Here is a 13,810-nt window from a genome sequence, read left to right as displayed (position 1 = left end):
TTTTGACTCTGTTTTCACTTCTGATCTCTGCAAGTGTTTCACATGTCACCCTTAATTCCTGCTCATCTTGTCCTCAAGTTTAATAATCTGAGGACAAGAGAAGATGCTTATTTTATTGTGGTTGTTAATCTCTGTTTATCTTCTTCATCTGGACTCTAATCTCTGCTCATCCTTCTCAGTCCTGTAATCTGTGCTGTAAACCCCTCTTGTCTTCAGTCTGTGGTCTGTGATACCTTCTCTCTCCTGTCTCTGCTGCAGTTACCTTCAGACTCTACGATAAGGATGGGAATGGCCTGCTGGACAGTTCGGTGAGTATAACCATAGCTAAGGCAGTTCTTGGCCGTGTTAGCTGTGTATATTTTTGTATCTTTCCATGGCCTGTCTTCGATTGCTTTTCCAACATAAACTGAAGGGGTTGTTTCCGTTTCTCTCACCTCAAAGTTCTCAGTCTGGAGAGGGTAATGTATTTCTTTATGGCCTGGAGCTTCTTCTGTCTCTGGACTTCAGCTGGTTGTCTTGAAACCCTGCAGTACTGCCACTGTCATACGCATGATGTAATGCCAGAGGACTTCTTCTGCTTTTCCTTCATCCTCTCACCCCAGAGCTCACTTCATTCCACATTGAGAGGAGTCTGTCTGCCTCATCATGTTAACTCAATCTTTATTTTTTGTAAACTTCCATGGTGCAGATGCCTGTCGTCTCACCAACGTGCCCTTGCTTGTTGTCTTTTACAGGAAGTAGATCGCATTATAACGCAGATGATGCGGGTGGCTGAATATCTGGACTGGGACATCACAGAGCTGAAGCCGGTGAGTGGAGTCTGCCATAGTGTTTATGACATTGTTGGTTCATGAGGTACCACAAGAGGCATATATCGGCCACTAAATGATCTACCACAGCCAAGCATTTACAGAAGCCCTCTTACGAGTCTCAGTCTGACTGAGCTAGAATCCTGGCAAGACTTTCCAGCCCAGTCACCACAACAACAGTAGACGTGTGCTATACAAATGGTGGTAACATAGAGTAACATAACGCAGACCCCTTCCTTCTTTCAGGCAACCATTGTCCAGTCCGTAACCCCCCATCTGTGCTCTGCACTCAGCCTCCTACAGGTCTATTAATCTGGTAATCAATTCTTTGGTTCCCTTGAGCATCACTGGGTTAAGATCTCTTTGTCAAGAGGGAAGGGGACAGATATCTGTGAAGCAGCAGTACATTGTGAGCATGAAGACATGCGTGGCCCTGTCTGACCCACAGATTACTTTACTTTCATGGCCCTGGGTGAGGCATGCAGTAGAGACTTCCCAAAGCCATCCTTAACACCAAAGCCATTCCACGCAATTTCCAGCTGCGCTTGAGACCTGGCCAAGGGTGCTTGTTAGCATCTAAGTTGACTTTCTCATACCTGATAAAAGGCAGCAGCGCTGTGTACCCAGAGATTTAATAGCAAAGTACAGGCTGTAAACAAACACTGACATCAAAACACTCCCATAGCAGATATCAGTCTTATAGATACAGAAAATGGTGGGTCTCGATGCATCTTTTTCTCTGGGATTCATGCGCCGCCCCTAAGTATCAGACTCCTGGCCTTCATTTTAATGTCTTCCCCCCAAATTCAGAGCGGCGATATTAAACCCTATGGATGTATATTGCTTCTTCACACTCATTAAACCTAGTGGCTGCTCCCACACTAATAAATTGCCGGATGTACTTCTACTTTGACATGTCAGCCACTTCAGTCCTCCCCTCGTATGGATAGTTTTCGAAAAACACCTGTCTGGGAATAATAGTACAAAAATATTGTGTTTTTAAAATATTTACCATGAGCATACATATCTTCAAGGTACATAGAGGTGGAGCTAAGAATAGTTAACCTATACTTGCTCTATTTACTTAATCTCACCATACTCTATTTGATTTTCTGTTTGACATATTTATGTACCACAGTATGTTTGCGATCAATATCTCGGGTAACAGGCAAGATTAGGAAGACATCGTAAAGAATATACACGATGAAAGAAACACAAAGTTTAATGGACGGATCTTCAGAAATGTGGTTCTGACACCAATTTACCATGTGCTTGCCCTCCTTGTGTTCATGTCTCTTACTTCGATGAAGCTTCTGCAAGCTCCACGCTCCACATTCCAATATTTTCAACATCGGCACTCATAACAAAAGCTTTGGCCTAATACAACTCTCATTTATCGATGCTTCAGTTGATATATTTAATAAGGTGCGCCGGACATATTGCAAAAGTATCTGCAAATAGAGAGAAAGAAGGTTGAGTCTCAGTAATCAAGATCCTCCTGCGCGCTCCAACTCATTTAGGAGGATTTAAAAACAAACCCACCTCTCCTGTTACCTTTGGCCCAAAGAAGCGAGGCATCCCCCCGGTGACTACAAACGTACGGCCTACCTCGTAACCCTGCTTAGTCTGTGTTTTCGCTCTACGTATTTTATCTTGGATGAATGAAATACGCTGTGTACCGTTCCTGGCCTCGGTGTACTCGCTGGTGCCACTTATGGTCCTCTGCTACCGCCCCGGTGTAGATTTGTAGTCTAACAGTATCCCAATTGACATTAAAGGAAGCGTGGCAGCGTGTGGATTCCCAGTGTGTAATCAATACATGCACATCTTTAATTACAGCAGTGATCTGTTGACATACAGTTGCACACTTCTTTCCTAGACGACAGCCTGGTCGATATAATTTTAGTGCTATGAGATATCAGCCTATGGATTAAAAAAAACTGTTGACCAGAAAAGCTGCAGAACTAGTGCTTAATTTGTATATAAAAACGTACCGGTGCCCCAATCTCCCCTCCGAAACACTCGACTGCTGCAATCAAATGTGCGAGCATTGAATGCTGAGGCAGCATAATCCTGAAGCCGTCTCGGGCCTCTTCAATCCATTTACAGTCACTCCCTGCCCCTTCAGCTCACTCTTGCATTGTTCTCCTTTCTTCCTTTGTGAAACCTTTTCGTTGTTCTCTTCTTCCCTCTTTCCCATAGGTGTATTTTGCTTACAGTAAATGCCTGATGAAGAAAACGAAGTGCTGGCCCTCAAAAATAAGTGCCGGTGCTCCGCACCGGAAACCACCGGCACAAATTAAGCACTGCAGAACTAAAAGGTAAACTCAAAGCCTTGAGTTTCAACCGAACACTAGGGAGGCGAACACGCTGGTGAAAGAGCTCCTGCATCTGCAAGGCAGCTCCAAGTATTGACTGACCATTTATAAAGTTTCCACAATCGAACCAAAAACATAGCTTTCCTTTAACTCACAAAGACGAACAAGACGCCATCTTGTCACATGTATCAAATCATTTGAGTGAGGCTGATGTCCAGAACTCTTTGCGCTCAGATGATGTCCGCCGAATATACGGAGTTCGGGCGCTGTGCCCGAAACTGTCAACCTCAGCATGACCAGGACACTCAATTAGGGAAACTGTTCTCAAATAGAACAGTAATTGACACTAGGTGTGGGCGTGTGGCCCTGACAAGCTGGTGTGATCGTTTTGTGTTTTACATTTTCCTAACCCTGACTTCTCTGGCTTTAGAGCGCTTCTGAACGAGCCCCTTCTTTGGGGCTGAGTTATGGCACCAATGTGGCATGCAGTTACCACCCCACTCTCCCAAGCAGAAATCCACTAGAGACCGCAGGGTGCACTCGAAACGTGGCTTACTGCAGTCGACCACATCTGGCAAGTGAACCAGCAAACATCGAAACTATGCAAACCATGCCATATTCACACTGCAAGAGGAACAAAGACGGCTCCTGTGAGACTTGGAGAGGCTCTTCTCATCTCTCTGGCCGAAGATCACAGTGCACAGCAGCGCCTGAGCCGCTGTTCACTATTACAAGTCCGTCAATCAGTGGAGTTCATGAGCTCTCTGGTGACTGCAAGGTTGCACTCAGGCCTTCTTTTCCTAATGGCTAAGAAAGAGATCCCCCTAGCGGGGGAGTCGAGTTGCAGTAGAAGAAAAACAAATCTACGTATGAGGAGCGCTCCAGAGTCAAAATAAAATTTTGCTTGAAAAGCAGAAAATCCACCCACCGTTTTCCGGTTTTCTATTGCAATATATTCTGTGCATACTTCCCCATATATACAGACGATAGGTATGAAACCAGGTGGCCAGACATTGCCTTAACGGGGAAAAGCAACACAGGCAGCTGCATCAGCAGCCCTCGCTTCCTTCCCTCACACAAAAACAGGTTTACCTTGAGTGGTAGCAATTCACGCTTGCCTCAAAACCGAATAGGTACAGAAGGGGCAGCAGAGGCCATCCCCAGAGACCACCAATCAAACATCAGGAATCCGCAGCTGGCACTGAGACTCTACAGGCCCTCATACACCTCAGTTGGCCTTCATGCCGCACCCCTGTCAAGTTTCCCACGTGCATGTAAGGGGTGCTGCTCCAGTCCAGTTTTTATGTTTGAATTCGAAACTTTACGTCTCGTTTATTCCATTATAAAACAGGACTACAACTCCCAGAATTCAAAGGAAAAAAAACGGGTCTTGACTAGCACATCACACATGGTCCTGAGAATCTTGGTAGCTATGATACTCTGCCAGATTTTAGAGTCCGTCACCCCCTCTGATTGTCCTCGGCCTAAACACACACACTCACCACCTGTCATTAGGCATGTGTCACTTTGTGTTGCCTCGAAGCGCCACAGTCCCTAAGCTGGCCTCCACCCTGTGAATCTTCCAATAATCTTCACATTGCTTTGGCATCTTTCACGGACCCTCACAGACCCCCAGCTAGCACCCACACCCCTGCCTCCCTTCACTGCCAGCCTTTAGAGTCCCCGAGGCCACATCTGGAGTCTTAATGACAATCACCCACCGTGGACTGCCCTCAGACCCTCTGCTGACCCTTGAATGTCCACAATACACCTCTGCTGACAAACCATACTCTCGCAGTGAGCCCAAGAGACACCTGGTCCCTCCTCTCTGCCGCTGAGAGCCCTTCAAGACTACCTCCACTCGTTCCCCGATGACCTTTCCCTGCCCTCTCACCTTTTGCACTGCCCCGTCAGCCTGTTCTCTGCATTCACAGTGCAACAGGGCACTTTACCAGTCTGCAGCTCCTAGGCTGCCACCTTCGCTGCAGTCAGAATCCAGGCACACACGGTACATATAGAATTGCATGAACTACATGCACTAGCACTTTTTCAAACAGTTTGTCACCACGGGCATGCATGTGCCTTATTCACAGCGCTGCCTGTCACATTCAGGTCCTGGGTTCCAATCCTAGTGGGACATCTCTGTAGGTTTGTGCACTTATTGCAACTGCGCTTGTGGAACCTGCAGGTTGCAAGTTCCGATCGCGAGGAATAGCTCTTTGGGTTATGCGCCTGCTGCAACCCCAGCAAGTATTATATGTGGAATAACTGGAATCCTTGCAGGCCTCCATTCTTCTGATATTGATAACATTAAGAGGATTGAGATAGGTAGTAATATTAATTGCAAAAAATACATTTTTCTCATATTATGTGCTGCACACGTAGTACTTATTAGTAAATGTGGTCAGGATATTAATACGCATTCTGTCTACATTCGTTCACTAATAAGCAATACATATTGTCTGCTTTCTCCGCAGTTCGTATGACATCACTGCTTCTTTTTCTTTGGCAGTTCTTTGTAGTTAGTGATGAGACACAGTACTACTTTGTCCCATTGGTGCACATTCTGTGTCTGGTTGCGAGATGTGGACGCACTTTTAACTCCTAGTCAGGGGCATCCTGGCTACCAGTAGCAAACAGGCCGAGGAGATCTTTTGTATAAGTATTTTCGGCTCTAGCTGTAGAGCAGCAAGAGGAGAACTTGCACTCAGGGACAAGAGTTGCCTAGGCCTTTCTATTTTACCAGATCTATAGAAGGATAAATAGACACATAGACGGACGGATAGAGAGACAAATAATACAATTATTGGGGCATTCAGCCAGTCCTCTTCATCCATTGGTCTGCTGTTGAGTGGTGTATATTGTTCTTCACTACAGCATAGGGCAGTAGGAAAGTGCATTTCAGCCATTGGCTAATGTCACTAAGTGGTGGCATTCTGCTCTTTCACAAGGAGCACATCTACCACAAAGTGTGCAAGTACTACTATGGCAATGTTTGCTTTTCGGGACCAAAAAATATTTTTTGTTTTAACCAACATTGTTTTAATAAGGTGAGGGGCCAGCAGCTCTGTCAATAATAAAGTTTCACAAAAACGAGGACAAAATAAAGCGAGCATTAATAAAACCATAAGGCAGGCATCAAAACAAGGCCTATTAGTTTTGCCAATGCTTGTTTCAGTGGAACTCGTGCCCACTTGAAGGGGCAGAGAGGCTCACACAGGAGGGGTGTGCACCGCATTGTGAAGATCACTTTTTTTTTTTTTTTTAAAGCATTCTAGAGTACAGGCCGAGGTTTTGTATAGCTGTTACCAAATATACAGATCGGACTTGTCAGATCAAGTAGCTAATAAATGCCCTGCATTATCACACCAAGAGCACGTTTTGCTCTGTATGAGCTCCAGTTTAGAGGAAAAGTGCAACCGTATCAACCTTCCATCCAAAAATCAAGAGGCCTAGTATTTGACCCCTAGACATGCGGAATGTTTTTGATATACTTCTGAGGGCACCGCAAACCTCCTAGCATTAAAAAAATCCTTAGAATACTAACTTAAGTCATGGGAGGCAGCAACCGCATTGCAGTGAATGAAGGACACCCATTGTTCTGGGCAGGTTTAACCTACCATGGACAAGACTCCATAGAATGTAGATTAAAGAGATATTTGGATTCCAGGATTAATTAGTTTGTAGATCCCGCCATTGACACCAGATTGTCATTCCAAATGGGACATCATCACCAGGTATATAGCTACATACAGGCGTGTTGACATATCAGAGGCTGCGCCTTGCAAGCATAGACACTACCCCCAGATGCACTTGCAAACTGTAGACTGCTCTGTGAATTATTCGCCTGCCCCAGTTACCATAGACTGCTCCCCTCCTGTGTGCAGCAAGAGACAGGGCGTGGGCCCTGCTGCAGTAGTCTCTAACCGACTCCTCTCAATCCCCTCCAGATCCTGCAGGACATGATGAAAGAGATTGACTACGATGGGAACGGCACTGTGTCCTATGAGGAGTGGCTGAGAGGAGGACTCACCACGGTCTCCCTGCTGGTACTGCTGGGGCTAGAGACGGTACGTGGGGTCAGACGTTTGGGGGCCTCAATGATTGTGGGGGGCCCAGTAGAAAGCAAGAGAGGGGTGCATGCAGAGATGCCAGCTGTTAAGGGGAACTAACACTCTCACCGTCTCTCCCTTCCTATCAGTATTTCTCTGGATCCCGTCTGTCTGCTTCTCCATTCATGATCCTCGTTCACTAATTATTTCCCATCTCTGTTCTCCCTGTCTGCCCCCCACCTCACACACTTTCACTGGCTCCATCTTTCCTTGTATCACTTGCTTTTTTTTTTTTTCCTTTGTCTTTCTTCTATACCCTCCAACCCACCCCAGCCTTTCCTCTCTCTCTTAATTCCATTGATTTGTTTTCTTTCGCTCTCACTCACTATCGCCCTCCTTTCAGTCTTACCTCACTCTGATTCCCCTTGTATGGCGCACTCTATCTATCTCTAGCTCACTCTGTTTCTCCCTCTTTTTCGTTTTTCCACACAGAGTATGAAGGATGACGGGCAGCACATGTGGCGCCTGAAGCATTTCAACCGTCCCGTTTACTGCAATGTCTGCGAGACCCTCCTGTTCGGGGTCCGGAAGCAGGGCCTGTGCTGCACCTGTAAGTCTATGAACCTCCTTCCCGCCAGAAAAATCTGACTCGCTGTTGAGGTCGTCCATGGTTTCTGTCGTACAGAGATGTGTGCATCAAATTTAAAGTTGACATGGGCGCTCTGGTTTATGTCAAGAATTCTCGTGGTGAATGCATGGAATGACGGGTACACACTGTAATACTTTATTCAAAGTTTATTTTATTGCTTTTTTCGGGTAAACAAATCAAATGTAAGAAAATCGCAACAAATCATTTTTTAAACACTGAGCGCCACATTATGAGTTTGGCAGGTGGCAGAGGCTGCCTGCCAAACTCTTTTTGGCTGGAAAACCGCCACTCTGTTTTTTTCCTCCCACTGACCCAGCGGGAAACTCACCACAACATTGACGCTGGCTCGTAATAAAGCCGACGGCCATGTTATGCATGTAATTCAGGCTGTGAAAAGCATGATAGGGCTGTCCATGGGAGCCCCTGCACTGCCCATGCCAAATGCATGGGCTGCGTAGAGGCCCCCATGGAGCCACCGTCACTCCATCTCCGCCAGCCTTTGCATGGCGGTGGTACTGCCATGCAAAAGCTAGCGAACACGGGGGTCATGGCAGATTAAGACCACCGGCACCACCAGGCCATCAGCCGGCCTAAAAGTGGCAGTGCTCAATTTGTAAATAAAAACATGCAGGTGCCGAAAGCTCCCCTCTAAAAAACGTGGCTGCTGCAATTAAATGTGCGAGCACAGAATACTGAGGCAGCGTAATCCTGAAGCCATCTCAGGCCTCTTTAATCCATATACAGCCATTCCCTGCCCCTTCAGCCGACTCTTACAGCTTTCTGCTTTCTCCCTTTGTGACACTTTTTCGCTTTTCTCTTCCTCCATCTTTCCCATATGTGTCTTTTGCTCGCAGTAAATGCTTCAGGCAAAAAAATAAGCGCTGGCCCTAAAAAATAAGTGCCGGTGCTTCGCACAGGAAACAACAAGCACAAATTAAGCACTGGCCGGCGGTCTGACTGTGGCGCTTTAGCCACGGTTGTAATGTGGAGGTCAGACAGCCACTGAGAGCCCTAATGTGATTGTACCAATAAATAGATGAGTAAAGAATATTGGCAGTAGATTCAGTCAATAAAGTAGTATTGCCTAAGATCATATGACATTCATTCACAATATCAAATATCAAAGATGCATATGTTCAAACCAGTCACTCTTTCACTTGCAAAGTTTGCAAGGATAACAGATCTAATCTAGGAGATCGGTACAAAGCCATATCAGTAGTTCATAAGAACGGGCTATTGATTAGTGGATAACATAAAGATGTGACAGTAAATGATGTTTGGTGTGTGTTTAATGACATACGCTACAGGATAAATCATTGGAAAATTACATATTCATATTTACAGATCTGGCTTACCAGGACTTAAGTGTGTGGTCATTCTGGATCCTAGAGGTGTGATCTGAGATCTTGATTTTCCTAAGAACGGGAGGGGGTGGGTCTGACCTGCAGCGAGAAGGCATTACAAAGCGGATGAAGAAGCTCGAATGATCTGTCACAATGTGGCGGGCAGCAGGGTTGCAGGACCGTTATTTATTTTGAGATTTTCGGTAGTACAAACCACATCACCTCGACTAAGCACTTTACATTGAATTAAGCATGTAGACAATCATCTTATGCCGCATGCGTGGAGACCACAGATAACGGAAAGTACTGTTGCAGTAAATGCTGAAGCAATAAGTGTACACTGCAAGGGTATCCACTAACATAACTGGAAGGTAGCAAAACAGTGGATGCAGATATTGAAAAGGTGATTGGCACATGATGCTTATTGGAGTGTTAATTTAAAGCAAGGGACACGTCCAGGAGGTTGTGATAACCTAATCTTCCGGTTAGGTAAAGCTATGCTAAAATCAAGGGTACTCCCTGCTGGTTAAGTGAACTGTCTAGTAAAAAGTTTTTTGACCATTTTCCGTGAGACGTTGTTGTTCGGAGAGCCAGAACGATTATGTTGAAGATTCTTGGTGCTGCATCTGTCAGGGATTGCCTGACGTTTTTTGCTTCTTGATTTTCAGGTATTCAAGCATGAGTTTTTCTTTGTTCCTAGAATTTCTGTTTCTTCCTAGAAGGTTTAAGTAGAAATTTAATTTCTGATGCAGGAATTTATAAGTGTTGGAAGTCGTTCTAAGAAAGTATCTTCTGTCCATTGGAAGCCAGTTCGTGGATCTTAGAACTGGAAACCTTTTCCTGTTCAAGACCGGTCCTGCTGCAGCGTCCACCACAGCTTTCAGCAGCGAAAGGCGTATTTTGGGGATACATGCAAAAAGGACAATGTTTAGTTCAGGTAGAGCCAATGGCAATACTACGGAAAAGTACTGCAGGACGCATAAGGTGCTTTGTTGCCATTGCTCATTGGTTAGGGTTAGGAATGTGCAACCGTCCCCAAAGGGAGTGGGCACAAGGAGGATATAGCCACCCTCAGGGACAGTAGACATTGGCTACTGCCCCCTGATCCTAACACGCCCATAAATCTAGGATTTAAGGGCCTCCTGGAACCCAGCTCGCCAGTTTCCTGGTGACCTACAAGAAGGAGGACTGTTAAGCTGAAACCCCCAGCAGATAAGAAGGAAGACGACAACTGCTTTGGCCCCAGCACTACCGGCCTGTCTCCTGCTTCAGAGAACCTGCAAAAAGACCAGCGATGCGTCCTGTGGGCCCAGCGACCTCTGCTAACTCCAGAGGACTGCCCTGCACCCAAAAGGACCAAGAACCTCAGAGGAGAGCGGCCCTGTCTGAAGAAACATACAACCAAGGACTCCCACCTCACTCCAGATGCGTGAGTCCTGACCCTTGTGCTCCCAAAGCCCACGGCCCGTGTCCAGGTGGTCCACTCAGCAAAAATGGGTTCCCATGCAATTGTCAGTAAGTGCTCACCCTGGGTTGACCCCTCCACGACGACGCCTGCAGAGGGAATCCTGAGGACCCCCCCCGACGACAAGCTCCGGACGAAGATAACCGACGCCTGAAGAACCACTGCACCCGCAGCCCTAGGCCTTGGAGAGACTGACCCCGGTGCAGCATCGTCCAGCATGGGGCCCTCCTCCCTGTACAGCCAGTGGTTTGCCCGAGAAGCCCCCCTGGACCTCACCTGCTGCCTCAGAGTGACCCCCAGGGTCCCCCCATAGAGTTGCATTGAAGACCCAACGCCCTGTTTGCACCCTGAACCCGGCCGCCCTAGTGCCGCTGAGGGTGCGTGTTTGGTGCCTACCTGGGGGCCCTCCAGTGCTCTCATAAGACTCCCCAGTCTGCTCTCCAAAACCGTGGGTACTTACCTGCCAGCAGACCAAGTTCTGAGTGCCCCCTTTCTCCATAGGAGGCCACGTTAATATGGTTCCTCTTTGACCTCTGCACCTGAACGGCCTGTGTTGCTGGTGGTGGGAATTTGGGGTTAACTTGAACCCCTAATGACGGACTATCTAAACTCCGGAGATATGAACAGTAAGTTGTATACATACCTGCAAAACTGTACTATCTTTTCTTCCCCCAGGAACTGTTGAAAAATGCAGTGTCCACTTTTAAAATAGCTTTTTTTTCATTTTAAGAAAAACTGTATACAGTGTCGATTCTATTCAAAGTCCTGATCATATATATGCAAAGTACCTTTTATTTTATGTACTTACCTGTAAACTGAATCTTGTGGTTCTAGAAATAAATTAACAAAACATATTTTTCTGTATAAAATCTTATTGGTCTGGAGTTAAGTCATTGAGTGTGTGCTTCTTCGGTTGTCTGTGTGTGTACAACAAATGCTTTGCACTACCCTCTGATAGGCCTAACCGCTCGACCACACCACCACAAATAGAGCATTAGTATTATCTATTTCAGCCTCTGTCAAGCTTCTGGGGAATCCCTGGACTCTGTGCACACTATATCTCATTTTGATATAGTTTATACAGAGCCAGCTTCCGACAGATGTGATTCGACTCGATCAACTCTGTGAGTTGTATGTTGATGGCCTTTACTGTTACCTTGGCTGGGAAGGGGAGCAGAGGGATGGGTTTGTAATTCTTCATCTCCTTTGGGTCGGCGGAGGTTTTTTTTAGTAGCAGGTGCGTGCTTTCAGTCGGATAGGAAGGTAACGGTTACGATGGAACAGTTGATAGTTTTGCAGAGCTCTGGTGCAATGGTGGTGCTGGCCAAGTTTAAGATGTGAGTAAGAGTGAAACGTTCTCAGTCATTGGGTAAATGGGGTCAAATACATCCCATTTGATAGAGAATTTCAGGAGCTAGAGGTTGGCTGACCACAGGGAGTTTGATGAAGGGGACCTGTGACCATTTGTGAGATCACTTGTGAAGGGCAACATATACATTTTAAACTCCTGACCTGCCCCTTCTCTCACCTGCACGCTTACCTCACCTCTGCCACTCTCTGTGTCTGTTTCTTTTCTTCACCTGCTGTTTCTCTTGACTTTTCTCCTGCATCTTCTCTTCTAGCCTGCTCGCTCCTCACTTATGCCTTTTCCTCATTTGCGTCTTTCCTTGCCTGCTCTTTCTCCTGCCCTTTTGCTTGCATGCCTTCTCCTCACCAGCCAGTTCCCTTGCCTCCCTTTTCTCCTAACTTGCCTTCCTTTCTCACCTCACTTCCTCAGTCACACTTCCCCTTTGCTGCTGTTTCACCTCACTTGTTTCTCCTGCTAACCAAATGTCATACCATCTCGCTTCTTGCTCGCTCTCTCCTCACATAATGTCTTCTCAGGCGTCCTCGGCGCTTGTGTTCCCTGTTTGTTCCCTTTCTCTTTCCTAACCTGCACTGGTTACTATCTGCCCACTCATTTACCTGCCTGCCTTCTTGCCAGCTGTCTTCTGCTGTACCCTTTCTCCCCCTCTCCTCACCTGACCCTTTCCTCACTTGCACCCTCTCCTCACCTTCCTCCTCTTCTCACCCCCCCCTTAACCCGCCTCTCTCCTCACCCTCTGTCCCCCGCTGTCACCCATTTCCTCTTCTCACCTCCACCTTCCATTGTCCGCCCCTCTCCTCACATGACCTCGGACTTGAGCAAACAAGTGAAGCCTTTGCTTCTCAGTTGCTTCTGTGATGATCTAACCTGTTGTGTCTAGGATCTTCTTATGTGTTTTTTTTTGAAGGAATTGTACTAAATTATTTTATCCAGTATTAGTATTATGTTTCGTTACCTTGATACTTGTGCAGTGCTGTATTAATCTCTGTCTCGCCTGCGCTGTAAAAAACGATACATGAAATTAAAAAGCAATAAAACATCTTTCCTTTTTCTGACTTTGTCCTTCTCCCACCTCTTCTCTGTCTCAAATATCTTGCTTTCTTCAAACTCTTGCCTCCTCCTCCTAGTCTGCAGATACACCGTGCATGAACGCTGTGCTGGCAAAGCGCCCTCCTGCTGCATCAGCACCTACGCCAAGTCTCGCAAAGATGCCAACGTAAGTCTTGTTGGGGCCAACACCTTAAACCAAACCAGAGGGCAAGCCCTTGGGTGTACTTCTAGAACATCACGTATCGTCCTACAAAAATAGTGTAGCCAAAATATTGACCACTATGAAAGCATGAATATAAGTATTTGTAGATAAGTACAAATGTACTAATGTGTACATCATCAAGGTTTAGAAATGTGGAGTTAAGAATAGTACATTCATACTTGTATAAATGTACCTTCACAATGTTGTGGTTGCGATATTTTATTGGACTATATTTTTGTTGCTGATATTCTGACCAAGCATTGCCGCCTCGTCGCACAGTGATCTCTCACTGGTTGTCACCCTTTCAGCTCCATCTCCCATTCTCTCCCCCACATCTCTGTTTTTTATTTCTTCCATTTCTCTATCCTGCTCCCTGTCTCCCAACTCTTTCTTTCTTTGTCTGCCTTTTCATCTCTAAATCTCGCTTATCCAGTCAGCTCATTCACAATACATTTTTTTGAGCGCCTGAAATACATTCTGTCAAGGATAGTCAATATAATAACATGTTATAGGGCGATGTTGTGATAGATTTTGTGTCCCTTTCCCAAATGCTTGA

The 13,810-nt window shown here is 46.1% G+C and overlaps 1 protein-coding gene across 5 annotated transcripts in view; it reads left to right on the top strand.

The window, feature by feature from the left end:
- DGKA (diacylglycerol kinase alpha) overlaps positions 1-13,810 on the top strand; it is a 271,946-nt gene that overhangs the window by 183,341 nt on the left and 74,795 nt on the right. For all 5 annotated transcript variants that reach the window (XM_069230603.1, XM_069230602.1, XM_069230599.1 and 2 more), the window contains 5 exons: positions 259-308; positions 735-809; positions 7,078-7,197; positions 7,672-7,789; positions 13,130-13,218. In XM_069230603.1, the coding sequence (XP_069086704.1) occupies positions 259-308; positions 735-809; positions 7,078-7,197; positions 7,672-7,789; positions 13,130-13,218 (452 nt within the window). The remainder of the gene's footprint in view (positions 1-258; positions 309-734; positions 810-7,077; positions 7,198-7,671; positions 7,790-13,129; positions 13,219-13,810) is intronic.

The sequence above is a fragment of the Pleurodeles waltl genome, chromosome 4_2 (assembly GCF_031143425.1).
Source record: "Pleurodeles waltl isolate 20211129_DDA chromosome 4_2, aPleWal1.hap1.20221129, whole genome shotgun sequence".
Lineage (NCBI taxonomy): Eukaryota > Metazoa > Chordata > Amphibia > Caudata > Salamandridae > Pleurodeles > Pleurodeles waltl.
Note: the sequence above shows the minus strand (reverse complement) of the source record. Positions and strands in the feature narration are given on the sequence as shown.